A 27,662-nucleotide genomic window follows, 5' to 3' on the forward strand; every position below is an offset into this window, starting at 1 on the left:
GCCTTTCCTCATTACCCACTGTGGTCCCGGCATCACATCAGCACTTGTCTATTGCCTATCAGTTTGGAAGCCATGAGTCATCTAGTCCTGTTGATTCTGGCTTCTGAAATATGTCTCGGAGATATTTCTGAGGACTGGCCTCACCCCTTCTTACCTGGACACAGGGTCATCTCCGGGCCACCTTCACCTTCCACACTGCCTCAGAAGGATCTGGTCACGTCACTACTCTGATTTCCCATGTAGACACTGGGAGAGAAATCCCCAACTCTCAGCCCAGCAGACAGCTCCTTTGTGGATCGGACCCCCCATGGACCTCACCAGTGGCACCTTCCCCTAGTTCACCTTTAACCACTAGCTCTGGCCTCACCAACTTTCATCAACGTTTGTGGAGCTCTCCCATGTTCCTGGCCTTCATACTCAGTGCTCTTTCTGCCTCGAATGCATTCTCTCCCAATTTTTAACTCAACAAACTTCTACTCATTCTTTAAGATCCAGCCCAGACGCTCTGACTTTTCCCTTCCTTAACACGTGGCAAGCGCCCCACCCCCACCTCTCTCAGAGCCCTGACCACTGTGTGGACCGATTGCTTTTTTCTTTCCCACCCTGACTGTGAGTGGCTCCAGGAAGAGCTTTGTCTTGAGCCCACAGCACTAAGTATCTAAAGAACTAACACTTACCGAGTGCTCACTATGAGCCCAGGCATTTCCCTGGCATCAGTGCATGTGACCCTTACATCTCTCTCAGACATAGGTGTTTCACGTACCCATTTTACAGGTGAGGAAACAGAGACGCAGACAGCTTAACTAAATTACTTGAGGTCAAATAGCCGACAAGTGCATCCCAGCCTCCAAATGCTTGCCACTTACTTGAGTAGAAGTGACTTCTTCTGTCAGAGGGGTCTCTTCTGTTCCCAGGATGGTACTGCAGCTCATAGCCACCTGCCTCTCCTGCTCCCAGCCCTGCTCCTCCCCCACGTGGGGGACCACTCTCATTCCTCACCCCCAGCAGCTGTGTTTCCCTGCATTCTCTCCTCTCAGTGGCCTGTTTTCCAGCCCCGGGCAGCCAGGCACATGGTGAATAGAGCACTTTCTCTTCTGTGCTTGGGGTCCTGGGGGTCTGACAGCACCTTCTGAAGAGCATATGCAAAACCCATATGCAGGGATTGGTGGGCCCTGGGTGGATGTGTGCAACTGGCCCTTGCTGGGAACCTGCCAGGTTGCTCAGTGACAATCAGAACGTATGCCATGCGGAGAGAAAAGAGGTGGATTCATTCATAGCCTTGCTTCTTCTTTGGCAGGCACGAGAGGTGGGGATGCAGGTGGCGGGGTTGTGTGGGCATGTGGCGAGGGGGTGGGCAGCCTTTGTCCTCCTTGGCCTGGGACTGGCCGAGGACCCTGGAGGGAGGGAGCCCCTCCTAAGAAGCCCATGCCAGGAGGCGGCACACCCCCCCGGGGACCACAGGCAGGGTCAGCCTGGTGCTGGCCTGTGGGAGATGTCACACTTTCCATCCCAGCCCCACCCCCTCCCCCAAATAAACATCCCCTGAGCTTTGAGGGCACTACCCAGGGCTTCCTCAGAGGCCGCTGGCTTCTGAATGAAAGGCCTGATTGACCAGCTGCTGGAAAGGAAAACAGCAGCCAACATGGGTGAACCTATAAAATCCAGAGTGTTTATTTTCACTCCCAAACCCTAAACCAAAGCCATTTTTCCCCTGGCACTGACCCTGGGGCGGCTGGCGGCCGGAGGCTGTGCGTGGCCACCAGCTGGCATTTCTCGGAGGAAACTCATGTGTGAATCCAGAATGTCTGGGGCCGGGGGAGGGTCTAGTGCAGTGTCTGTGGCTGGTATCCTCCTCCAGCCTGCCTGCTGGGTGTCTGGGGTGGAGAGGGCTCTCTTCCAGAAGTGCTCGATTGACTCTGACCTGTGGTGCTCTGGGCCTTTCCAGCAGCAGTGGGCTCCAGGGGCCCCAAGCTGTGCTCTTCACTTGTCCCTTGAGGGGTGGGCCTTGAGGCTGCCGAAAGGCTGGGGCTGTGTCTGCCTCCTCCTCTCTGGACCAGGATTTGGAGGGACATACTGGAACTGCCCAGGGAACACTTATTGTATAATATTAAACTCAGGCAGGAAAGGGAGGCTTGTGGAGATGCTCTGTCCAGGTTGCCTGAGGATCCCACCTCAGGTGTGGTTTGAATGTATAACCAGCATCAATTCTCCAGACACTAGAAGGATGTGTGTGGCTTGTGGTTGTGAGGATGTGTGGCCTGTGTAGCAACTAGGCATTAGGAAATGTATAATGATGCTTGATTCAAATGACTTCTCATTGATATTGGGTTGGGATTGCCCCTGCTTGGTGAGCATCCATAGTATGCACTGAATTCAGTTTGAATGGAAAAGATACGACGCGGGGATCCCTGGGTGGCGCAGCGGTTTGGCGCCTGCCTTTGGCCCAGGGCGCGATCCTGGAGACTCGGGATCGAATCCCACATCAGGCTCCTGGTGCATGGAGCCTGCTTCTCCCTCTGCCTGTGTCTCTGCCTCTCTCTCTCTCTCTCTCTCTGTGACTATCATAAATAAATAAATAAATAAATAAAAAAAGAAAAGAAAAGATACGACGCTGGAGGACTTAGAAATCACAGGTTCTCCACGCTGTATCTAGTGGGCAGCAATGCTTCAGCTGAGCTGTTCTTCATTGGAACCTGCTATGTATCAAAGGAAATCAGGAAGAAACCTGTCTGATTGGCCCGACTGTTCCCCAGGGAATTCTGCTTTGCTCTCTCCTCCAGCTGGGCACAAGAGCTGTGGTTTGAGGGAGCCATAAGCTCTGCTTCCAGAGCTCCCATTGAGACGGAGAGCCCATTGGCAGCTCTGTTGGGAGATCACTACATAGCAGAAGACAGCCCTTAGCTTAGGGGAATCAGAAACTCCTCTTGGAGGGTCTCACAGATCAGTGGGCTCAGGGGGCCTGCCTTGGCATGAGAGATATTAAGTAGACCAGATGCCAGGTTATTAATTTACCAGCCTGGGGTATCGGTTAAGACAGCAGAAGGTTCTGTGCCCTCTTTGCTGGCCTTATGGTTCCTGGGAGATGAAAGGTATGTGCCAGGTGGGTGGTCCTGAAAGGTGTTACTCCAGGGCAGGCCACAGTGAGGTCTGATGGCCCATGGCTGCCCCACAGCTGATGTCACCTCTTTGGGGACCGGTGCTTTAGTTTTCACCCAGATCCAGACTCTATCTTGGGTGGAGCTGGGGAGTTCTTGTTTTGGGGCTCACTGTGTCTGGACTCCAGTCATAGCCCACTCCTTCTCGAAGCACAGCTTTTCTATTAAGGTTGGCTCTGGCCAGGGGAATTCTCCCACTGAGCTCACGGAGCTGTTTTCCAAAGTGCATTGGAGGCTTGTGAAACGCTCCACTTAAACAGGGTTCCTGAGCAAGGGAGACTGGGGAACACCGCACACTTCCAGATTTACAATGCACAGTGGCATTGAGAGGCTCTGCAATGGCTGCAGGGAAGGAGCCTGTCTGACTTGTTTAAGCACTCGTTAGCTCCCCAGAGAACTCACGCTGACGAAGAACACATTTTAGGAAACACTGATCTATAGGATTCAGTCCAAATTGCTGAGCTTGTATCTGGGACCTTAGTGATATGCCCAGCCTCCTCCTCCCTCTTTCATCCCCACTGCCCTGGCACTTCCTCCCTCTGGCTGGACCAACTACTTGCTGTTCCCAAGTGCCCGTGCTCTTTGGCATCTTTGCGCATGCCGTGCTAGTTGTCTAGAATGCCCCCCCCCCTTTCCTTGGTGTGTCTTGGTTACTCCTCATTCTTGAAACTCAGGGTAGGAGACCTCCTTTGGGAAGACTGACTTGATGCTGCCAGGCTTCATGGGGTACCCCCGCCCACAGCACCTTATCCATTCCCTGAGTAAATTGCACATCACCTTGGATTAAACTGCCCTGTAGTTACCATTTTCAACCAGTAATCATGATCTTAAGAGCCTAGATTGCATCTCCTTCATTTCCATATCCCGGGTACTGTGCTTACCCACTACGTGCTGGTCAGTCGGTAATTATATAGTGAATGAATGATGGATTCCAAATAATGTGGGAATGAGCATCTCTGCATGTATAGCTTTTGGTTAATTTGGATGATTCCCAGGAATATAGGAAGCAAGGTATAAACAGTTTTATGTTTTTTAGGGCATATTGCCCAGTTACTTTCCTGAATTGCTTCCAGCAATAAAGGAGAGTACCCATTTCGTCCAATAATTGCCAACACTGGGTTTTATAATTCTGAACAATTTTTCTTTTTTTTTTTTTTTTTTTTGAACAATTTTTCTTAATTTAATAGGAAAATATTGTTATAGTTTTCATATGCACTGCCTTACTAGTGATCTATTTCCCTCTCTCTTAAGGGTTCTTTTCCAAAGAGCATGGTATGGTGGAAGCAGCACTAGATTGGGAGTCAGGGGGGTCTAGCCCTGGTCACCTGTGAGCTATAGGCTAGTAACTTAGTCTTCGTGGCTCAAAGCTCTCGCTTCCGATGAGTGGAATGATGCTGCCTGCTTTATCTCCCATCCCGGTGGTCTGAACTGGGAAGGTGGGAAGGCCTATGAGGAAGGCTTACTGTATCATAAAGGTTTTAGGAAGGCTCTAGGAAGGTCTGAGCAGCAGAGGTCGGGTGCAGGGCTCTAGGTCTGGCAAAAGAACCACCTGCTTGAGGCTGCCTGAAATGATGGCATCCAGTAGAATCATATGTGTTCACAGCTGGAGCTGCCTAGGGCAGCTAATGGTCCTCCAAGACCTCCAGTCCAGCCACTTTCTGCTTCAGCTCCATGTGGCTTGATGGGTGAGGCCTGAGGGCCAGTGCCACCTCCTTCAGTGGGAGTGGGCCTGGGAAGAGTGCTAGGCTGGAGTGGACAGAGAAGAATCAGCCTCTTACCTTGCCCTCCACCTCTCCTTGGGATCTGCTTCTCACTCTTCTGGGCCTTCCTGGAAGAGGGATGTGTCTGTGCGTTTGTCTGGCTTTCCCTCATCTGACCACCTTGCTTCAGCAACACCCCCTGGCTCTCCCTAGTTTCTTTTTTGTGGAGGGGCTGGGCCCTGTGGGGGGAGAAGCCAGGCCCCAGCACACAGTAGCCCAGTGTCTGAGGCCCCAGGCCTCCAGGCCTGCTCTTTACAATGCCTTTGTTGTGTGTTTTTTCCTCCCATGGGCGGGCAGGGTGCGTGTGTGGGTCTGGGTGATTTTTGTTTGAAAGCCACCCCCTCCCCATTCCCCCAGCGCTGAGCTCATTGCTGGGGCTGCTGGGGCTGCTGGAAGGAGTCGGCCTGCTGGGGTGGGGGGGCTAGGCAGCGTGGGGGGTGCTGCCAACACCAATACAGCGTGCACAGCCGCTACAATGTGCAATTGTGATCTTTGTGTAAACGCGGTCGGTCTGGGGCCCTCGCGCTTATAAAAATAAAGCGTTGGGAAGCACAGGGGGTGGGAACAAAAGGGGCTTTTTCGCCGGCTCTCTAATATGGTTTTATTTATCGGAACGCGCCCTCTTTCCCTTACTGGAACCAGGGAGAAGTTCTCTGCCGAGCTTGGAGCTGATGGTATCACAGCCAGACGGTTTCATTAAATGCACAGACGCCGCTGGGCCCTGCCAGGGGCAGGAGGGGAAGTGCTTGGGGCCAACCCTACCAGGGCCGGTGCATGGAAGGGGGAGCCCCATGCCAGAGAGGCTTCCACCAGGTGGGGGTGGCAAGACGGGTGGGCATGTCTCCTCTGCCCCTTCCCCTGTCAAGGGCCTTGCATTGCCCTCTTCTATTCCCAGAATCAGGTTCAAAACTGATTTCCTTCAGGAAGCCCTCCAGGATTGACTGCACTGTGCTTTTGTGCCTGAAGGCTGGTTCCATGCTGGTGGCTACCTCCTGTTAGCCAAACCCAGCATTATTCAGCCATTGAGTGCCCATAGTTCCTGCCTCCTAACTTAGATCTCCCCTACCCTTAAAACTTGGATCCTAATATCCTCATGTCTTGATGGGAATCCTCCCCAACCTTCCTGCCTCTTCTACGGTTACTCTCTATCACCTCCTAAGCAATGGCCGTAGTGTGCCACTTGGTCTCCATATGGCCAAGGATCCTGTCCTCCCCTTCCTGTTGTGGAGAAGTGCTGTCTCCCCATCACAGCCCCAGGATTACAGTTGGACATCCCAGCACTGGACCTCTAGTGCTCAGGCTCTCTTAAGAGAGAGAGCTAAACTGGGGCTAAACTGTGAGGCTCAGAGGGTGCAGGGGGCTGCAGGCTGGAGTGGGGAGTCAACGGTGGAGGGCATGTGTTAGGCCATTTGGGCTCAGCCCTCCCGACATCTAGCATCTGGCCACCAGCTCTCTGCATCTCAAGACTTTCTTGTCCTTCAGTATTTGGCACCTTGAGTCTTATAAAGTGGCAGTGAATTGGACCTGCCCCCCAGTCTGACATCCTAGTGAGAGAAGTTGGAGGAGCCCCTCTGCCAACTCTTTGCCCCATCCCAGATTACATGTACTCAATTCCATAGGACTTTCTCCTACACTGGTTTCCCAAGTGTGGCCCTGGAACACAGCATCAGTTCCCTCTGGGAACTTGTTAGAAATGTAGATTCTCAGGCTCAGCAGCAGACCTGATTAATACGTCCCTGGGCGTGGGGCCCAGTCTGGGTAAGCCTTCCAGGTGATTCTGTTGTATGCTCACATTTGAGAGCCATGGACCTAGAATCTTCTCTAGTAACACTAATTTCCCTTTGGGAGCAGGCAGGGGGAATGACTAGCGGGAGGGCCCCAGCTGGCATGGCTGGGGCTGGCAGGCTGCAGAACAGTTTGGAGCAGGGATCTTAGGGTTCCTGTCACATCACCCACTGCTAAACAGCTCTTGAGTCCATGTGCTTCCCTCTAGTGTGCTCGCCCATCTGAGAACCACCATCTTCACCTGAATCCTGGCAGAGGCCTCATTACTGGTGTCCCTGCCTCCTCCAGGCTATTCTCCATGTGGCAGCCAGAGTGGGCTTGCTAAAATACAGGCCTAGGCACCCTAGTCTGATGGCACCAGCATCTCTGCTCTACTCTTCCTTTCTCAAGGAACCTCTTTCACGCCACTGCGACTTTTATCCTATTTCAAAGCGCTGATCAGAATTGTAGTTTTATAGTTGCTTGTATGGATTATGGTTTTGCTCTAATTGTATTCTCAGCCCTGAGCTCCTAGCTCTTGGCCTGGCATGCAGAAGGCACTCAGTAAATGCTTGTGGGATGAATGAAGGAACGCATGATCCAGGCACTCACTTCTCCTAGCTGGACCTGGCTCCCAGGGGCCAGTCCGGTAAGAAGCCCAGAAGGGAAGTTCTTTGGTTCTCTGAGCCTGCTCTCCTGGACCTCGGCTCCATTTCTCCCCTGTAGCCCACCAGCTGGCCTTATTAGGGGGCTGGGCCTGGGGTGGTGGGGTGGTGGTGGCTGGGGAAATGTAGGTTGTTGCTCCAGAGCAGCAGCCACGATTCTGCTCCGGCTTTGTGACCCACATAACGCCTGAGCAGAGACAATTCTCACGGTCCCTGCTATGTCCTGCCTCCCTTCCCTGGGCCTGGTCCACACAGATCCCTACGCCATCGTCTCCTTCCTGCACCAGAGCCAGAAGACAGTGGTGGCGAAGAACACTCTGAACCCCACCTGGGACCAGACGCTTATCTTCTATGAGATTGAGATCTTTGGTGAGCCAGCCAGTATCGCTGAGCAGCCGCCCAGCATTGTGGTGGAGCTGTATGACCACGACACCTACGTGAGTCCACCTGCCTTCCTCTCTCGTCCCCTCACTGCCCGTGGCCTCCAGGAGCCAGGAGGAGACACCACCGGGAGGGGTACCCAGCCAGATGGTCTTTCCCCTGACCCCACAGGCTACAGAGCAGTTAAAACTATTCCAGAGTAATTGATAATGGATTGCTTACACACGTGCTGTGCATGCATCAGGGAAAGGGGATGGAACTGGAAAGGGTATTTGGCTGTGGGTCAGGGTGTCTCTGCCTCTAACTTGCTTCTAAGACCCTAGGCCAGTAGACTCTTCTCCCCATCGAGAGATGCATCGACTCTCCAGTTATCAAGCACTTATGTGCTGGGCTGAGTGGCTGGCACTTGGAGTTCCCAGTGTAGGTGGGAGGCGAGAATTACCTGCAGAGCAGAGATGCTTCCAGTGGTACAGGGAGGGCCTCCTACAGAACCTCCTGCGGTGTTGGCAAAGCCCTATGGCCCTGCTGCGCTGCTTGGAACGGGAGCTGCTCACCACAGGTGGCAATCAAGCAGTTGAAAAGTGGCTACTGCAACTGAGAAACTCAATTTTAATTTTTAGTTGTAATTAATTAAACTTTATGTTTAAACAGCCACAAGGTGCAGCTCTAGAAGATTCCCAGAGGGAGATAAAGCCCAGGGCTGGAACTTGAGGGAAGGCCTTGGGAAAGACCCAGGCCCTGAAGGAAACATAATTGGGGTATTAGGGCATTCCAACCCAGCCCAGGGCAAAGGGAGATAAGGAGAGCCGAGAGCAAGCTGGGAAAGAGAAGACAGGAGTAGGAGGCCTGGGGAGAAGGGGAGTGAGGTGGTCAGGCAACATTTTGAAAAGAAGAGAAGGGAGAGACGGATTGCCTGACAGCATGTTTGGTAGAGGGGCCTGGGGTTGGGTGGGGTGGCAGTGGATAGAAGGGGAGGGGCAGGATTTGGAAGATATTTCCAGAAAGAGTTGCCATGGCTGGATGTCAGGTTCTCTGGGAAGGTGTGGTAACTAGGGGGTGGGGCAAGGTGATGCTGTTTGGGGTGTCCCACCAGGTGGAGGGGGCCAGCTGGTAGTGGGCAGTGAATCATAGGCCTGAGCTGGGAAGGTCCACCGATGGGCTCTTCCCTTGGCTCTGTCGGGGGGGCTGATCAACTGGAGGAGGAGTCTGTTTGGAACTGTCTGGGGAAGAGCACAGGGCCTGGCACCTTGGGGGCAGGAAGAAGGGAGGGGCGGGAGGACCAGGATGCGCTGGGCCAGGGGCTTGGCAGAGGAGCAGGTGCGAGTGCTAGATCAAGGTGAGCCGGGAGCCTGGCTGCACACAGCCTTTCTTCCAATAGCATCCCACCTCCTCTTTTGAAAATGTTGCTCTGACCCTGTCTCTCTCCTGCAGGCCAGGGCCTGGGGGGACCCAGGGGGAGAAGAGCCATGGCATCTTCCAGGTGGCTGGGCTCCAGGGTCCTGGGGCAGAGCAGAGGCTGCATACATTGTTAACATATCAAGTGACTGTAGCCATTGCCTGGAGCTCCTGCTGGCCTGGCTGCCCAGGATCCCCTCCCCATAACCTCTCCATGAACCACAGCGAATGGGGCAACCCGCAGGCCAGAGGGGCCTCCAGGACCCCTCCCAGCGCTGTGGCTGCTGTCTACGCTTAGTGGTTGATGCTGGACTATGATCTGCTGTGTGGGACATCCCCAGCAGTGTCATGACTGCAGTCAGTGGTGCTTCCCAGAAGTTCTGCTCCTTCTCTCCAGATGAGGGCCTCGGCAAGGCACCAGGGCTTGTAAAGGCTGCGGCACCATCTGGCCAAGACCCCAGTCCTGCCGCTGCCACCTTGGGGATGCTAATCACACGTCTGGAGTCACAGGACAGTGAGGTCATGGAGGCCCATGCCAGAGGGCCACGCTTGGGCAGGGCCATGGGTGATGGCTGAGAAGGTCAGAGGGCAGCACAGCTGGGGAAGATGGCTCACGTGAAGACCAGGGGCTGAGAGGTCTATGGAGGCCAGGAGACTGGAGCAGGGGGTGTGCGGAGGGAATGAGGCAGGGCGGGAGAGGCAAGTAGGCTCCAGTGAGGGGCTTTCCATGCCAGGAGATGGGGGTTCTATCCTCCAGGGAGTGGGAACCATGGAAGGTCCTGAGCAGATGAATAAGACTAAAATATCATTTTAACAAGACCCATTGAATTTGATGAGTGATCACAACTTCCCAGCTAGGAGGTGGGGAACTTAAAGGACATGCAAAAGCCTTTGGAAATGTAAACACCTACCATGCTGAGGGTGTTAGCAAAATGCTAGGGAGCTGTCACTGTGGTCTCTAAGGAGCTCAGAGCTTGAAATTAAATCAAGGTGAGGCTAGTTAGACATATGGAGGCATTTTTGACCTTGATGGGGATTTGAAGTGGTTGCTAAGGGGGTGGGGGACAGAGTGTATCATTCTGCACCAGGGGGCTGCCGCAACTCTCGAGTCCCTTTCTAGTTCAGGAGGCTGGATATAGGTCTGGTGGTTGCTCTGAGGCCACTCAGAGTCCTGGACTGGGAGATGCTGACTCTTTCTTCATGCCTGGTCTAGGGTGCAGATGAGTTTATGGGACGCTGCATTTGTCAGCCCAGCCTGGAGCGGACACCCCGGCTGGCCTGGTTCCCACTGATTAGGGGCAGCCAGTCGGCGGGGGAACTGCTGGCCTCTTTTGAGCTCATCCAGAGAGAAAAGGTGAGGCTGGTTCATATCCATATCCAGGAGACCCAGGCAGGGAGTACATACATAGTAGGGGTGACAGGGAGCCCAGGGAGGGGATGTCCCAATGGAGTAGAGGGGACTGCAATCAATCCCTCTTCACTGATTGGGGGCCTGCAGTCATTGGGGAACACTGAACAGTCACCTGCTGTCAGGCCTTCTGCTAAGGGTTGGGTTTTGCCCATCTTTTCTGAACCCCAAATCACAACATGCTCTGTTAGGGAGAGTGTTGGGATCTGGATTGTGCTAGAATGCCTGAATCTTCTGGCCATTGGATATCTTTATCGCTGGGTCATAACTTGAGGTGGTTTCTGGGAATAGGACCTCTGTGATCTGGTTTGGGGAGGCTTAAGTGTGTTGGGGGCATCTCCATGGGCAGGTAAGGGCAGGGCCTCTGGTCTAGTGCCACCTCTGCCCTGGCCTAGCTCCATGACCCAGGACCAGCCACCTTCCTGTTATGAAAGGGCGTTTGGTTTATAGCCACATCTCCAAACTTCCTCTTACTGTGATGTGAACCTCACAATGTAAGCCAGGTAGAAATAGGGCTACTCTGGGTGAGGTGTCTGGAAGGGAGCGCCACATACCACAAACCTGGCTTTCCCTTGAGGTTACCCACCACCTCCAGATTCCTCTGATGAGTCCCCTAGGCCTTCGAGGACTAGACTCTGCAAACCCCTGCACTGTCTGATCACTGACACATTCTATGAGTGTCATTTTGTGGTGGGAAGTGTGTTTGCCTAGCCAGGGCAGAAAGCAGGGTGTTGGGGGCTTGGGTGCCAGGCATCTGACCAAAGCTCTCTTTCTTCTGTACCCTAGCCGGCCATTCACCATATTCCTGGTTTTGAGGTAAGTCTTGCTCTTCCCTTTTCTTCTGTAACCGATTGCACCTCTCTTGGCTTGCAGGGTCCGCCCGCCCCCCCCAACCACCCCGGGCTAGGAAGGGCCATCAGGCATATACGTGTCACCACCATCCTGCGGCCAAGCAGAGGAAGACCCCAGGGGGGCCACGGGGTAGGGTGGGCAGGGGCTGGGGTCCCTGTCTGGCTCTGGCCTTTCCTGCCCTTCTTCCCGGAGAAGCCCGAGAATCACAGATCTCAGAATTAAATGACCCTGTGGTCACCCAGACCAGTGGCTCTCGGCTGGGTGGCATATTAGAATCCCTGGGGGCAGCTTTAGAGATCACCAGTACTCAGGCTGCACCCCGGACCGATCAAAACACAACTTCTTGGAGGAGTGGCCCAGGCATTGGTGGCCTTTGGTGTTCCCTGGGGGATTTTTTAAAAATTAAAATTCAATTTGCCAACATATAACACAACACACAGTGCTCATCCCATCAAGTGCCCTCCTTAGTGCCCATCACCCACTTACCTTATCCTCCCACCCATCTCCATTCCCCAGGGGATTTTAATGTGCAGCCAGTGCTGAACACTGTTGAGGTGTGGTAAGAAATGCCAAGTCTCAGGCCCTACTTCAGACGGGCTGAAGTGTACCTTGAGGGGACAGGGCAGCAACCCTGTGTACTCAGAAGCTCTCCAGGGGCTCTGAGCCATGCTTGGTCCCCAAGTTGTGATTGAGACACTCTTCCTTGGCTCCTTGTTGCCACCATGACCTGGTTTTCTTCCCTCTGCTTTATTCCCTGCTCCCTGCTCCCTTCTTGTGGGGGTCATGGTAGAAAATGTAGAGCTTTCCTGGAACCCTGCTAATTTGATTCAGGAAGTACTATTCTCTGCCAGGCTCAGCTGCAGTTTTGAGAAGTGGTCCTTTGGGCTGTGTTTGGAGGCCTCCCCCCTTACGAGGCAGCCTGCACAATTTGCAGACAGTTCTTACCCAGCGGGGCTCTCCTTTATTGCTTGTCCCCCACTCTACCCCTCTGCTTCTCCCCTCCGCCCCCCCCCCCACCTCTTTGGCTTGTCTCCCTCCCTCCCTCCCTCTCTCTCTCTCTCTCTCTCTCTCTGCTGTCCAGTCCAAGCTCCTGCTCTCAGGCCTGCCTGCCCCTGGGGATCTGGGTGGTTTCTCCTTGCCTCTCCAAATCCATATGCTTCAGCAGAAACAGCAGTGCCAGGGGGTGAGGCCTGGCTGTTTCCTGGGGGTGCTGCACAGGGTCTGGGACCCTTCCCACCACCTGTCACCTCCAGAGATGCCAGGGCTCTAGGTTAACACTTTGGCCTCTCCACCAGTCTCTGCATCGACACCCCATCACACTTTCCTTCTCAAGGAACCATGTGGAAGGCATGGCTGGATGCACACCACCCATACCCTCCATGGGAGGCAGTTTCTCTTGGCTTCTCTTAGGGTGAATCTGATGTGTTGATCTCTGCCCCAGCCGAGTCTCCGTGTCACTGATGGTAAACTTTTACCCTCCCTTCTCTCTTCCCTCCACCAATCTCCTGGACATGGATCATCCCGTGCTGCGGCCTAGGTACAGGATATGTCAGGAATCCTGGAAGAGGTGAGCTGGCCCCTCGCAGCTGGGTGCAGGAGGGCAGAGGGAAGGAGAAGGCTCACCTCTGGGCAGGTGCCACAGAGCCTTCTGGGTTCCTGGTGCCTCAGTGGACATCTGCCACTCAGAGACCTGACTGGATTTCACTCCCCTTACTCTGTGCTGATCCAGGGCTGCATGGGGGTATATCCTAGTATGATTCTGGCCTCAGAAGGCTTGCTGCCCTGTCGGAGGCTGAAGTCATCTAGGTCTCCTGGCAGAAATGCAGGGTCTCATCTGGCCGAGTACCAGGTGGCATGTTTTCAAGAATAAAATCTTCCTAAGGGGCCTAGAGTAGTCAAGGAAGCCTTTCTGGTGAAGGTAGCTTTAGCCAGACTTTGCTGCAGAAAGACGGGGAACGCGCCTTTGGCTCAAAGGGCCAAGCACCAGTTTAGGGCCTGGCTGCTTTAGGGGCTGGTGGGATTGGGGATTCCTAGGTTCTGGAAGAAGATTGGGATTGGCTTCCAGAGGAAGTAAGGCCACATCCTTTGCCCCGAGGGATGAGGAGCATGTTCCCTTATGGCCTCCTGCACCCCCTCTGTGCGCAGGTCCTCAGGAGTGAGCAGGGACAGAGGCCTGGGCAGAGGCCTGGGCAGAGGCCTGGGCAGAGGCCTGGGCAGGGAGACAGGAAGGAGAGCCCTGGTCAGATGGGCTGGGGAAAGGGCAGCCACTTCCTGCCATCAGGGAATCCCCAGGCTGGGAGCGGGCACCCTTTGACATTTCCAGTGCAATTTGGACTCGAAGTGCAGGGTCAGGATGTGGGATCCGCAGGCCCCGCGCCCCTTACCTCACTTCCTTTTGCTCCCAGACCAAGGTGGGGTCCGCCAAGTGAGCTGGCCATAATTGTGCCTGACAGGCAGCCTCCTGCTTTTGGCCGCAGTTGCGAAAGACTGCCGATTTGGAAAGGGGAGCCGAGCCCTGTCCAGGGAAGCAGCACGGAGCCCTTCCTCTTGATTGAAAGCACTTTGTGGCCAAAACCCACAGCCTGCTCTGAAGAAGACCCAGCCCAGGGATGAGTTATTAAAAAAAGCTAAAGTCCTTAATAGCTGGATTTGTAATATGTAACAGTGAAGGCTCAGATTCCGAGAGCGGGGCTCTGGCTGTGGTCTTGTCAAGAAGCAAATTAAAATCTGCCGCTTTTGGGCCAGACCCTGAAGGGGGCCAAGTGTCCTGCCACAGAGCCAGCCAGGCCACAGGCTGAGGTGGGGTGTGGGTCAGCAGGGTGAGAGGAGAGCAAATCTTGGGGGTCTGTTGGGCACGGGGCTGGGCTGAGTCAGCAGGTTTAAGGGGTCGAAGGCCCCGTGGGATGAATGGAGTATCAGGCAGTCCAGGGAACAACCCCAGAGGATGATCTTGTGGATCACCTCCTTCTGGGGGGCCAGACCCAGGGCTCCATGGCTCAGCCACTTGCTTTGCACTTGAAGGCTAAGCCTCATACCAAGGTCTTGGGTCCTATTTCATTTCAAGAATCTCCAGGGATAGGTTAGTCCAGCTGCTGCTGCTGGGTCCGTAGGAAGCCTGATGCCTTAACAGAAGTTTTCTGTCTTTGCTGTGGCCAGACTCCTGCCATGCATCCCCCTCCCTTCAACTCCCTCCAGGCTCCGGCCTGATCCTTGTGAAGGGTGCACCAGCTTCCCTGAGGCTGTGGGAAGGCATGCTGGCAGTTTAGATTCTGGGCCACTGGCCCTTGGAAGTCTGGGGGCAGACAGGGCAGATGGGTTTGTTAGGAAGCTAGTGGCTGCAGGGGGTGTGGGCTGGGGAGCAGGGGGCCGGACCAGGTAAGAGGCTTTTGTGACTGAAGGATGCTTTAAGGGCGGCCTTTCTGGTGGGGAGTGCCTCTGGCCAGTGCATTCCACGCCAGTGTGGGGGACAGAGTGTCTGGGAATGACATCTGCCTAAGCTGTGCTGATGGCTCCCAGAGCCACTGGAGGACAGTGAGGATGGCTTCCTGGAAGAGGTGACACTGAGCTAACATCAGAAGCAGGGATTGGCAGAAGGAGTTGGGGATTGGGATCTAGGTGGAATTGCCTTGGGCTGGGGGCTTGTCACCACCTGGGGCCATATTGTTGTGTGGCATGATTTCCCCTCCCCCAGGCTTTATGCCCATCTGGAGCAGCCCTCTCTGGGAGCTCTGGCCCGGGGAACTGGGACACTTCCCATTGTCTTTGAGGCTTCAAAGGGGGGACACTTGCCTTGTGTCTTTGAGGCTTCGTTGACGTCTGGGAGACCTGGGTCCTTGCAGAGAGCATGGGTGAGGGGAGAACTTCCGTCCCCGGCTCCCCAGTTTGTCTTTCTGTCAGAGTAGAGCAAGAACCCCCCTTCCTGAGCCTCGCTCACCTTCTCCTCTTCCGCTCTCCCTTCCTGTTTCCCTCTTCCTTGATTTGCTCCTTGGCCTCCGGCTCCTTCTCTCCCTCCTTCTTCCCGCCTCTTCTGAGCCCTCTGTCTCGTTTCTTTTCCTTTTTGTCTGGAGAACAAAGGCGGTCCGTGCTGCCAAGGGGAATGAGTTCAAAGAAACTGCAATTTTAGATTTCCTGAGAACTGGAGAGCGTGCATGTGCGCGAGTGTGTACAAGCGTAAGAACGCGCGCACACGTACACACCGGTGGCAGAAGAGGTGACGGTGGTTTCCTTAACAACGGGGGGCCCCGAGGATGCGGGACTCTGTGCAGAGGGAGATCCCACTGGGGGACCCAGTGTGCACAGCTGAGGCTTGCAGACCTGACCATTTAAGGGGGCGCTCTTCGGGGTATTACCCTTGGTCCTGCCGCTCCTGTCTTGCTCCAAGGGAGGGGGATGCCCTGCTAGAAGGGACTGCCCGCTCCATGGCTGTTTTTCCCCGAGGGCTCAGGGGGCCAACCGGATGTCTTTCTGTCCCCTTCCAAATCCAGGGTATGGCTTCTAGTTGGAGACGTACACGAGGTACTCTCTGGCACCCCCAAATCCACGAGAAGGAAAATTTTGGTGTTTTGCAATCAGGAAAATAAACCCAGTGGTCCCCCCATCCCCCTTTCCCTCCCCCAAGGCCTTAATTTAAAACACTGTTTTTCCTGGGAAGTGTAATTAGAGCAACATGTTGTTCCTAACGAGCTGGGTGGGGCAGGCAGACAATGGAGCCCTCCCAGCACGCCTGGCTGCCCCCGCCTGGAGCTCCCGGAGGAGCCAGGATCTGAATGTCTAGAGGGTCCTCTGAGCGTCCTGGCCCCATGAGGTGGGAGTCTCTGGGGCTGCTGCTAACAGGACAACTTCGGTGGAGGCGGGGAGGTCAACCCTTCCCCCAGCCCTGCCCTGGGAATGAATGTCTGTCTAGTGTGGTGGCCCTCTGACCTAGGGGAGGAAGTGCCCCTCAAGGCTTGTCCTCAGCTCTCTGTGCTCAGCTGGCCTGCTGAACAGACTGAAGGGGACATAAGGTAGATTTTGCTCTGACGGGGGAGAGAGCCTCATCTGTTCTTGCGTCCCTGTCCTCTTGATGTGAGCAGTTCAATAAACACCCTGCACACCTGTAGGACCTATCAGTGGGGTGGCCCCAGGTCTGCCTGCACTCAGGGTGGCAGGGGGTGGGGTGCGAGGGAGGGATTGGTCATGGGTGGCTTCATCTAATTAGACTTCCGTTGTATAGCTGCCCTCCAGGTCCGTGGTCCTCAGAGTCCTCGTATCACATAGGACAGTGAATTACAATGTCCTGGTGATACTTGGAGTCTGCGTCTATCCTCTGGCAGTGTCGATATGCTTCCCTGGATGTGATAGGATCGCTGCAGCCCCCCACCCTCCCCGAGAATCACTGGCCTGGAAGAGGGTGTTGAGCCCCTCACATTGTCTGGACCAGAAGTTGAGGAACTCAGGCTCAGGAGTTTGGTCATCTGGCCAGGGCCACAGGACTCTCACAGTGAGGTGTCACAGACCAGTCAGGACCTTATCATAAGGTGGTAAGAAGTTTCTGGAACAGTTGGGAGATTTTCTGGAAAATGGAGAGCTTGAATGAGCCCCCGAGAGATGTGTTAGATTGAGGAAGGTGGTCTGGGAAGCCCATTCAGTCAGAGGGAGCGAGGAGCAGGCATGGGGAAGGGGGTTGGTGAGGACCCATGAAGCAGGTTGGTGCAGACAGGAGTGCTGGGGAGGAAGGGAGAGTGTGCTGGGTGGGTTCTTTATTTTTTTATTTTTATTTTTTTTTGGTGGGTGGGTTCTTTATTCAACCATCTGCCCACCCATTCATTCCTCTGCCATCCCTCCCTCCCCTCGATTACTCATTCATCATCCTGTAGTCCTTGGACAGGGATTTCAGCTGTGGTCCCCGTGCGCAGAGCTGCCAGTGGAACACACAAGAATGGCACGGGGTGGTGTGTCTTTCAGTGGGAGTGAGGCAAGTTGCTGCAGAAGCCATGGGGCTGCTTATCTTGAGCTCAAGACACCAGGGAGGATTTAAATGGAGATCTGAAGTCTGAGAAGGAGGTGGCCAGTTGAGGTGGGCAGAAGAGCATTTCAGAGGGACTGGCAACTCCAAGCCTCAAAGGAAAAGAGAGTGTGCTGGCTCTACAACTTGCTCGTGTTCAGGAGGGCCAGTGTTGAGCATGTATGGGGAGGTGGCTCATCATTCTCTGGGATCCCAAAAGGGAAGATTATCTAGTGGGAGGCAGGACCAGAGAAGTCAGAAGGAAATAGAAGATGAGGGGTCTTGGAGGCCGTGTCATGGAACTTGGAATTCATCCTGAGCAGCTGGGGAGCGTTTGACAGAATTAAATTCTTAGAACACTTCCCCTGGTTGCAGAATACAGCACACATTGGCTCTCTTGGGAAGGGATTTGCAAAACCAGATGCAAGGAGACCACTTAGGGGGATGCTGGTGAATCCAGGTGAGAGGGGGTGAGGGAAGGAGACAGGTGGATGGGCATGTGAGAAGTTTAGGAGACAGAATCATGAAGGCCAGGTGGTCCATGGGACATGGTGTGAAGGGGAAGAGAGCCAAGGGTGGCGTGGGGCTTTTTGGCTTGATGGTCAAGGTGGATGGTGGGGCTGGTTTCTGAGATGTCATGGGGAGAGAGCAGGTTTTGAGGGGATAACTTGATCCAGTTTGGGACCTGTTCAGTGTTAGAGGCCAGTGGGGCACATGGGCAAACTGAGCAGGAAGAGGTAGGCAATGTGGGTCTGAAGGCAGAAAGCCCAGGAAACTGGCTGAGGAGACTCAGCCAACAGAGGGGGGTGAGGGGGAAAGGGGCAGCAGAGAGAAACCACAGGGACGGTCTCAGGAAGGAGGCCGAGGTCAGTTGGCAGGATGCTGCTGAGGAGAGGGAGAGATGCGAGCCTGCCAGTGGCCTTCGGGTTGAGCTACAAGCAGGCTGTCGTTGATTTAGGACAGTGAAGTTTCCGGAGCAGGCGTGCTGGGGGCAGAGGGCCTTGTGGAAGCAAGAGAGGGGAGAAGGAGGGAGGCTGCTGGAAGACACAGAGCAGGGCAGGGATGGATATGAGAGACCGTCTCTAAATAGGGAAGGAAACGATCCAGCTGCTGGGGAGCTTGGGATGGGACGTGGCTGGGAACAAGGGAGGCTTTAGGTGTGGCTGTGCAGCAATAACTCCAGAGGGATGAAGGGGCATGTGGGTGTGCACGCCGGGGAGGAGGATGGGGGCTGTGGGGTGTGGGGGTGGGCTGCAGAGGCAGGGGTCCTGCTGACAAATGGCAGGGAACAAACATGTGCCTAGACCCCTGGGGGGATGGTGAGGTGGACAGAGATTGGTTTGGGATGAGAATGGTGGCCTCACGCTGTGCCAAGGAAGCTGCCCGTGGACACACCTCTAACCACTATCTCTGCTTCTTTCTTCCTTCTGCTTCTGCTGGGCCTGGTGTTCCGTAGCTGTGTGCACCTGCCTTCTTCCTCCAGGGCCTCCTCCAAACGGTACTGGAGCTCAAGCCTGCTCAAGGCTCTTGTTCCCTGTCCTCACAAACAGGTTCCTGAAAATGGGGAGCCTGGTCCTCAGCCTGTAGAGGGGAATGTCGTCACCATGGAGCTCAGCAGAGCTGGGAGGAAAGCGGGAATGTGCAAATGAGGGATAAACAGGAATCAGAGGGACACTGCCCAGAGTTTGGGGGGCCTGGAGAGAAATGTTCAGGGTGGGGGAATATATTAATGAGTTTTTCTGGTGATTCAGGAGAACGGTATAAGCATGTGAGAAGGGCCTGATCTTTCTGCCCCTCCCAGTCCCTTCTTTTTTGCTCCTTTCAGTATTGGGGTTTGGGCCTTGGGCCCCTCACATCGGGCTGGGCACCAGCCTTAAGCAGGCCACAAACAGACCATGAGCAGACCTTCAGGCAAAACCTTTCCCTCCAGGCCACTACTTATGTGTACTGTGACATGCCCAGCAGGCCGTGGAGTTGTGCCCTGTGGCAGCTCTGCACATTGCCACTCCTCCTGACCGCGTTTGTCTCCCAGCCAGTCCAAAAATGTAGGCACTTCCTATCCCATGTCATCTGCTTTGAAGGTCTGGAGGAAGATTATGAATTCCTTCACTTGGTGCCTGTGTGACATAGGGGTAGTTCGGAAGCCAGTGTTGTTCTGAGAAATGCTACTGGGGGCTCGGTTCTCCTCAAGTCACCCTGGGAGAGCAAAAGCCCTCCTGGTGAAAACAATGGTACTGACAACAATAATGCCATCCTTACAATTGCTGCCATTGACTGAGCAGCTCCTGGGTGCCAGACACTTGAGGTTTGTTCTCACTGAATTGTTGGAGCAGGCTCCAGGGGTATTGTTATCCTGGATCTTCATAGGAGGGTAATGAGTCACAGGCATTGAGTAATTTGCCCAAGGTCAAACAGCTAGAAGGCGGCAGGGCTGGAACTAGAACTGAGGCCCAACCAATTCTAGAAATGAGCTTCTTAACCGCTGCAGGTTGGGGAAGTGTAGTTTGTGTCACAGGGCAAGAGTGACAACTGGGGTTGGTTGTGAAGTGATTCATGGAGGCAAGGGGAAGCCCATGTGTCTCAGTGCTCCAGCTGCTCCTACCATCTACATCAGAGCATTTGTACATGGGTGCACCATCCTTTGAGAAGGAGCCCAAAGCAAGTCACTTGGAGAATTAATCCACTGATTCCATTGTTTATTAAATGAGATTACACAAGGCAGGCTCTGTAAAGTGTCCAGCCTAGCTCTTTTATTTAATAGTCAACATTTTCTGAGTGTCAGGGCCTTCTTGTATGGAAGTGTGGGTTGTGCACTGCATAAGGGCACTGTGTCTAAGGAGATACAATTTCCAGTGCAGGCATTATGTATTTGTATTTATTATAACAATTTTCCAGTAGGTGGCAGTAAAGTGTCTTGTTCTAAGAAGCTAGTAAAATACGACGATTTTTTGAGGTGGAAGTAAAGAGTCTCAAGGAAGGGACATCTTTCTTTAATTGCCACAAAGGTGCAATGTGGGCTCGGAGACCTGTTGAGGGTTCATGTGAACCAGGTGCTGTTCTAAGTGTCAGTATTAACTTCTTCAAGCCTCACATTAATCTAGAGTTTTGGCACCTTTTTTTTTCCCAAAGATTTTATTTATTTATTCTTGAGAGATAGAGAGAGAGGCAGACACATAGGCAGAGGGAGAAGCAGGCTCCATACAGGGAGCCCAACGTGGGACTCGATCCTGGGACTCCAGGATCAGGCCATGGGCCAAAGGCAGATGCTCAACCGCTGAGCCACCCAGGCATCCCGAGTTTTGGCAACTTTTAATAACTATTTTATAGATTAAAAAAATGGAGCCATGGAAAGATGAAATAATTGATCTAAGTCAGTAGCTGGTGGAGCCTGTGTTCCTAAGCATTGTGAGACTTGGTAGTTGGTTCGTCTACAGTGACACAGCCTGCCTTGCCCCTGCTGCTTCCCTGTGTATTTCTTCATGATCATGGGGGATTTTTGGCTCAGTCTTTCTGGCAAACCCTCAGTCAGCAGAGTTGACACATGCTGCTCTCATCTTTGGTCTATGGTGGTGAAGGAGCCTCCCCAGCAGTTCCTGTTAGCGCCCGTGAATAATGGGCACGTACATCCCCTTCTCCTATTTGTAAATTCTCTTTCTGGCTCACAGAGCGAGTGTTCTGTCTTTGTGGTGGACAGATGTGAGAAGTAGGGGTTCAGGGCTGGCAGGTGTCTGGGTGTGGTGTGGGGGATGGAGGAGGGACACCAAGGTGGTTGGCATGTCGGGAGTGCCTGAGCCTGGGGGCAGGAGAACCAGGCTAGCGGGAGGGGATGTGGTCCTCTCTGGGCCCAAGTGAGGCTGGAGTGGATGTGCTAGGATGAAAGTGTGCAGTGTGTGTGCGTGTGCATGTGTGTGCATGTGACAGGGATGGGGAGACCCTGAGCAGCACACTGGTGCCTCTGAGCTTGCATTAGGGAGGAGGGGTGACCTGGGGTTCATTTGAAACAAGGTGACCTGAATCCCAGGCCAAGGTGCTCAAATTGTGATGCTGGAAAAGATGGTGCCTGGCAAAAACTGACTCGGTTTTCTCATTTTTGCCTGCCTGCTTGCCCAACTTGTGTGCCTTTGCCTCTCTATTTCTGCCCTCCACCCATGTCCTTTCTGTCCCAACTGCCTCCCCCTTCTTTTTTATCTCTCTGCCTTGGTCTTCCTCCTACCATCTCTGCTCCACCTGCCATCGTCTGCAGTCAGAGGACATAGACCTGCCCTACCCGCCACCTCAGAGGGAGGCCAACATCTTCATGGTCCCCCAGAACATCAAGCCTGTTCTCCAGCGTACTGCCATAGAGGTGAGCTGGGCCCTGGCATGGGGTGGGGGTGGGGACGCAGCCTGGCCTTTCCCTTTCCTGGCCCCAGCCTTTACTGGGGGCCGGGGCCTTTCCAGCTGCTCTCCTCACTCTGTGTCCCCAGATCCTGGCGTGGGGCCTGCGGAACATGAAGAGCTACCAGCTGGCCAGCATCTCCTCCCCTAGCCTTGTGGTAGAGTGCGGGGGCCAGACAGTGCAGTCCTGTGTCATCAAGAACCTCCGGAAGAACCCCAACTTCGACATCTGTACCCTTTTCATGGAAGTGGTAAGCCTGGCCTCCCTGCTGTCCCCTTCTGGAGTCAGGGGCTCGGGTGTCTGCTCTGCCTCCCTGTGGGATCCTGGCTAGGTCATGGCATCTTTCCCATCTCATTTGTGGAAATGGGGAAGCAGTGCTCACCATCTCCTCCCTGGAAGAGTTGAAGCCTGTGAGCAGCATGAATGAGGGTCAGCTGGCTTCTTCCTACCCAGACAAGCGTGCACAGGAGTTGCAAGGACCCACCTTTCCCTGCCAGGGAAGTTCTCAGCCCCCTGGAGCTCCCCTCGGGGGGCCTGCCAGGGCTCTGACCTTCTGTGCTTCCTCCAGACCTTCCCTGACTGGGTACTCCTCTAGCCTTGCTGTGGACTCCCCCTGCCACGGCCCGCAGGCCCTCAGGCTCTCAGCCTTCTGCAGCTCTCCAGGCTGCCTGGGCCTAGTGGCCGGAGTGAGGCAAGTCTGAGGAAAGGAAAATGGTTTGCAAGATGAAAGCACTAGAGAAATTCCAGGCCCAGTGGCTGTCAACAGGAGCCTCCTCTTGGCTGAGCCAAAGCCGCCACCGAAGGAGAGCATATAAATTATTTCAAGTTGTGTTCAAAGTGCTTTTGGGGCAGGGGTTGGGAGGAGAAGAATCTGGGTCTGTAAGCCAACTCTTGAGTATCCACTTGGGGGGGACTGTCTGCAAGAAATGTTGAGTCCTGGGCCAACTTCTCCCTTCTTCCCCTCCCCAACCAGAGAGGGTTCAGGGAAAGTAGACTTGTTTTAGCTTGAGGCTGAGCTGGATGTGTCCGGAAGGTAGAGCTGTGGGGGAAAAGTCAGCCTCTGCATACAGCATTCAAGAGGCAGACTGAAAAGGTGTGTGGCTTCTCTTCCCCTGGCCAGCTCCTGGCTTCGGCCAACCACCACTTTGGATTTATAGCTCTTGGGGGTGATGTGTGGGTTTAAAGTCGTTCTCTGCTCCTTGAACTTATCCTGTGAAGGAGAGCCTTCACCTCCTCTAAAGTCTCCAAGAGGTGGGTTCAGGCCACAGCCCAGAGCTTCCCTCCTGCTCTGCCCAGATGCTGCCCAAGGAGGAGGTCTACTGTCCCTCCATCGTGATCAAGGTCATTGATAACCGCCAGTTTGGCCGCCGGCCTGTGGTGGGCCAGTGTACCATCCGTTCCCTGGAGAGCTTCATGTGTGACCTGTACTCCGAGGAGAATCCGTCCCCACAGGGCGGCCCAGGTAGGGGGTAGGGCTGTTGATGGAGAGGGCCAGGGCTGAGGGGCTGGGGCAGGTGGGGCTTCCCAGGTGAGACGTGGCCTGAAGCCCTTCTCTTACCTGGATCTGAGCGAGAAATGGTTTCTGCTCAGCTGACCAGGAGGGTGGGAATCTTGCCTTCCTCAGGGCATCGCCCAGCTCTCGGCTAACTGAGAGGCCAGGGCTAGGGTGGGATGATGTGGGGGAAGAGTTGAGGGAGACAGAAAGGCAGGGATTCTATGAGATGAGGAGAGAGAGAGAGAACCAGGTGGGGGTGGGGCGACAGTGAATGTGAGAGAAGATGGGAGAGGGAAGAACTGGATGGGAAGGAAAGGACACAGAGAAGGACATTGAGAAGTGTGGAAGGCTGAGGGCCTTTGGTCTCAGTGTCTTGGCTGAGTGTTGTGGCTGGAGAGGGGCGAGTACCCTGAAGGAGCCCCTCTCAGGCATGGATATGGCTCTTCCCTACAGATGATGTGAGTTTACTCAGTCCTGGGGAAGACGTGCTCATTGACATCGATGACAAGGAGCCCCTCATCCCCATGCAGGTGAGATGAGCACTGGTCCCCCGGGAAAGACACTGGCTCTGCTGGCCTTGGCTGCCTCTCCCCCTTCCTTGTCTCTCCCACTCCTCCTCCCTTCCCTTCCTTACCACATGGCCTCTGTAAGACATCTCCCTCGTACCCTGGTGGCTGGACAGTGTATAGGTGGAGGAACCCAGATGGGAGCTTTCAGTCTGGTCGGGAATGGGGTGGAGGGGTTGGGGGAAGGCGATGTGTGGTCATCTGGGCAAGACCCAGTCATTTTCTCCAAAGCATGCCCCCCAAAAAAGTACCCTCTACCTAGAGGGCCATGGTGAGGGCTCTCTCTGAAGATTACTCAGGAAATCATGGTGGGGGCAGCAAATGAAAGAGAAGGAAGACAGGGGAAAGAGTGACCACGCAGTCTTGAGTGTGCTCTAGCGCCATTGCCTTACCCCAGCTAGAACCCTGCTTGGGGGTAAGGTTCAACTATAGGCTCAGGTATGGGGGCACCTTGAAAGCAGCTAAGAAGGAGGGGTGTGCGTCCAAGCCAATAGTCCCTCTTGCCCCATTCCTGCCACCTCCAAGAAAAGAAAGGGTGAGGGGAAGGAGGGGGATCTTATTCTCAGGGAATCCAACCCTGTGGAGAATTAAGAGGCATCCCTTTGCTACATACTCAGCAACTGAGTGACCCAGGGCCAGCTGATGACCCAGGCTCCAATGCCAAATAGCATGGTGGGAGGACTGTGGCACCTCTTACTGAGCAGGGAGCACTCTCCCCACCTTGGGCCCTGGGTTGCTCTAGTTCCTTAGGGCCAAGATCACCCAGTCCTTCCCACAGTGGAGATGGGGAAAGGCCTCACAGTGAGCACCAGCCTTGAGCTCTTTCAGGTTTTCACCCTCCTCCTGGCTTTGCATGATGCTGGTCACTGGTCATACCCCTGGGACCTGGGTCTCCCAGAGCTTCCCTGCTGCCTAGACGGAGAGTGTCCAAGCTGTGTTGACAGTACTTGTTGTCCATAGGCTCTTGGCCTATTTATTGGCATAGGGCGTCCAGGAGATTCCATTTTCTTTAAACCACCACACAAATATTGGCCTTGGGAACAAGAGAACACACTGGGGTGCTAAGTTGGGCTCAGGATCCTCAGGGCTACCCTGGAGCTTCCCTCTAACATTTAGGGCTGATTTCTGCTTCTTTGTTGCTTGTGCATCTTTCACCTTTCTGCCATTCCAAGGGAACAGCTCCCGTGTGCACCTGGGTCTAGCTGCTGCTAAAACAAGAGGGGTTCTGCTCATCATTCTTTCTACTGGGGACACCTTCTGGCCTATGCCTGCTCTTTCTTTAAGATTCAACTTAGGTGTGGTCACCTCCTTCTGGGATTCGTCCCCGGCTTCCCCCCTTCTCCTGCAAGTCCTGTCTATATCTTGGTCACTACCTTTTCTTTAGGTCCTGATTATCTCTGCAAATGTCAGCACCTTCCCCAGACCAGGCTCAGGGCAATCACCAGGGTGTATTTCTTTTGTGTCTTCAATACCCAGCATGAGACTGGTTAAAAGGAGGAGTTCAGTGAAGTCTATCTGGATGGGCCATTGTGAGGGAGGGTAGGTGGATGCATGGATGCATGACCTGCCTACTCTCTATGTGGGTCTAAGAAGGAGCTTCTCTAGATTGGGAAAATCCAAGTGGAGATTTTGGATGGTCCTACCCAGGATTCAGCTATGTTCAGTACTAGTGCCTTCTGGCCTCAGTGGGGGTTTGTAGCTTGAATTAGGCAGATAATTAGCCCCAAATTCTAGGCCTCCCAATCCTGGCTCCTGTTTTCTGCCCCCTATGCAGGGAAGTATAGGGCCTGCCCAGCAGGATTTCCAGTCTGTATATGCTGCCCTCAAAATGTCTACAGACTCAGATGGTGGGGGGTACTATTTTGAGTCCTGCTGGCTACAAGCACAGTCAGATGTAGATAGTGAGAAGGCCCAGTCTGGACATCCTCCTGGCATTGACATGGGTGAACTGAGGCTGGGGCCTGAGCCAGTGCAGGGGCTGCGCTCTTTGTGGGAACACATGGCCACTCTGGCTAGTACTGCTGGCCAGGCAAAGGGTGAGGAGCTGGGCTCTGGGCTCCTGGAGGTGTGCCCACATGTGGGGAGGCGGGCTCCCAGGTCCTCAGAGGTGGCCCAGGAGATGGAGGAAGTGTGACATGCCTGCTCTGATGGAGGAGGCTTGAACCCTGCCCTCCTGAGCTCCTGTCCCTACTCTCATGGACCAGTGAGGCTAGCAGGGACACCACCACTGGTCTCCAGGGAGCCCTGGCCTGATGGCGTCTGATGGAGGAATTGGGGAAAAACCAAGCTTGTATTGTGTTTTTCTCCAAGATCCACTGTTCCTATTTGGTTGGACAGGAGATCTTTTGCTCCCCTGTCTCTCCTGCACACCCCTTGGCACTTGGCAGGACCAGGCATTCTGAGGCAGATCCAGGTGGCAATGCGTACCAGTTCCAAATGCTTTGCCAGATGATTCTGGCTGGGCTTATATCCCTTTCCCCCTCCCCCACACGAAAAAGTCCCTGCCCTCTGGGGACAGAAGGGACAAGAAGTCTGGCTGACTTTGGATTTTGCCTGGCTCGTGTTTGGCCAACCCATGTTTCTCAGCAGCCTGTTTCATGCTCATGGTGATGTCGTCCTCACTGCTGAGCTCACTAGGTCCTGGCTGCACATCCACTCTGCCCAGATCTGGCTTCTGTCTCAGTCCCTCTGTCTCCTTCCTCAGTACTTCCTCTCTGCTAAGGAACGTCCTTGGCATCATTGGCTCGGTTCCTGGGAGGCACCTGCCACACCTTAGAAATGTCATCTGACTCTTCCCTGAAGTTATCATTGGGCTGACATGACAGACGGTTTTTCAGGTTTCAAGAAATGTGTGGTTTCTGTCAGGGGTGGCCAATTCTAGAGATGGCCCAAAATGTATGTATAAGCAGATCTGTCCACTTGGCCTTGTTGGGCTCCTAGGTCACTACCCCTGTCCCATGTGGGTGGGTGCCTGGCCTCTTGAGCTCTTCTCTGGTGATCAGGGCCAGGAGGAGATAGGCTCGTGTGAATTAACTCCATAGTTTATCCTTGGTTGGTGCGGCTCTCCTTTGCATAGATTTTAGACCTGTAGCCTGGGGGTGGGGTAGTGTGTTTGTGTGCATGTGTGTGGTGTATGCACATGAGTGTGTGTGAGAGGTGGGGGCGGCTGGGGGCAGGTGTGTGTGTGTGTGCAAGCTCCCGAGGGTGTGTCTAGACACAGTGGTATTGTAGGAATCAAGGCCTTGACTTTTAACCTTCTGAGGACAGGCCTGGGTATGTCCTCAAAGAGAGGACATAGAGCTTATTTCATTCCATTAGTGCTCTGCTTTAAAAAAGGATATATTAATTCTTTTTCTGGCTATAAATATGTGTTAATTATATAGAATTTGGAAAATGTAGGATAATTATGAATAAGTAGGCATTACTTCCAACCAAGGACACTATCAGAATGAACTTCTATCAACATATCCTTCTCTCCTTCCCCTTGCCCTTGCCTGGGCTTCTCTTTCTGTCTCTGACTCCGACTCAGACTCCATTTCTCTCTTTAAAACAAAATTGGAGTCTCTTTTAACTACTCTGCTTTTTCATTAAGCTGGTTCTTGGTGTTCTAAATATGAAGAGGTGAAGAGAAAGAGTGTGCAGGACACACACACAGAGCACCCCCCCTATCTCTTACAGAGGGTCTGAAAGCTCAGAGCAGAGGTGGTGCCCCTGCCCACCCCACACATCACCCACCGGGCACTGAGATGCCCCTGGAGTCACCTGGTCAAGGGTGACTCTTCCCTATCATTCTGAGAGCCCACACTAGGTAGGCGATCTCCTCTGTAAGTCTCCAGAGAAGGAGGATTTCTGGGTTTGGG

At 54.0% G+C, this 27,662-nt stretch overlaps 1 protein-coding gene across 23 annotated transcripts in view; it reads left to right on the plus strand.

The window, feature by feature from the left end:
• The window catches only part of DYSF (dysferlin), a 216,916-nt gene that overhangs the window by 130,552 nt on the left and 58,702 nt on the right, over positions 1–27,662 (plus strand). For 15 of the 23 annotated variants that reach the window (XM_072769783.1, XM_072769778.1, XM_072769787.1 and 12 more), the window contains 8 exons: positions 7,600–7,781; positions 10,334–10,474; positions 11,315–11,344; positions 12,918–12,947; positions 21,607–21,708; positions 21,830–21,991; positions 23,038–23,203; positions 23,690–23,766. In XM_072769783.1, the coding sequence (XP_072625884.1) occupies positions 7,600–7,781; positions 10,334–10,474; positions 11,315–11,344; positions 12,918–12,947; positions 21,607–21,708; positions 21,830–21,991; positions 23,038–23,203; positions 23,690–23,766 (890 nt within the window). Of the gene's footprint in view, positions 1–7,599; positions 7,782–10,333; positions 10,475–11,314; positions 11,345–12,917; positions 12,948–18,819; positions 18,862–21,606; positions 21,709–21,829; positions 21,992–23,037; positions 23,204–23,689; positions 23,767–27,662 lie in introns of all 23 variants that reach the window. The other 8 variants (XM_072769771.1, XM_072769780.1, XM_072769770.1 and 5 more) reach the window with 1 other exon arrangement.

This window comes from Canis lupus, chromosome 12 (assembly GCF_048164855.1).
Source record: "Canis lupus baileyi chromosome 12, mCanLup2.hap1, whole genome shotgun sequence".
Taxonomy (NCBI): Eukaryota; Metazoa; Chordata; class Mammalia; order Carnivora; family Canidae; genus Canis; species Canis lupus.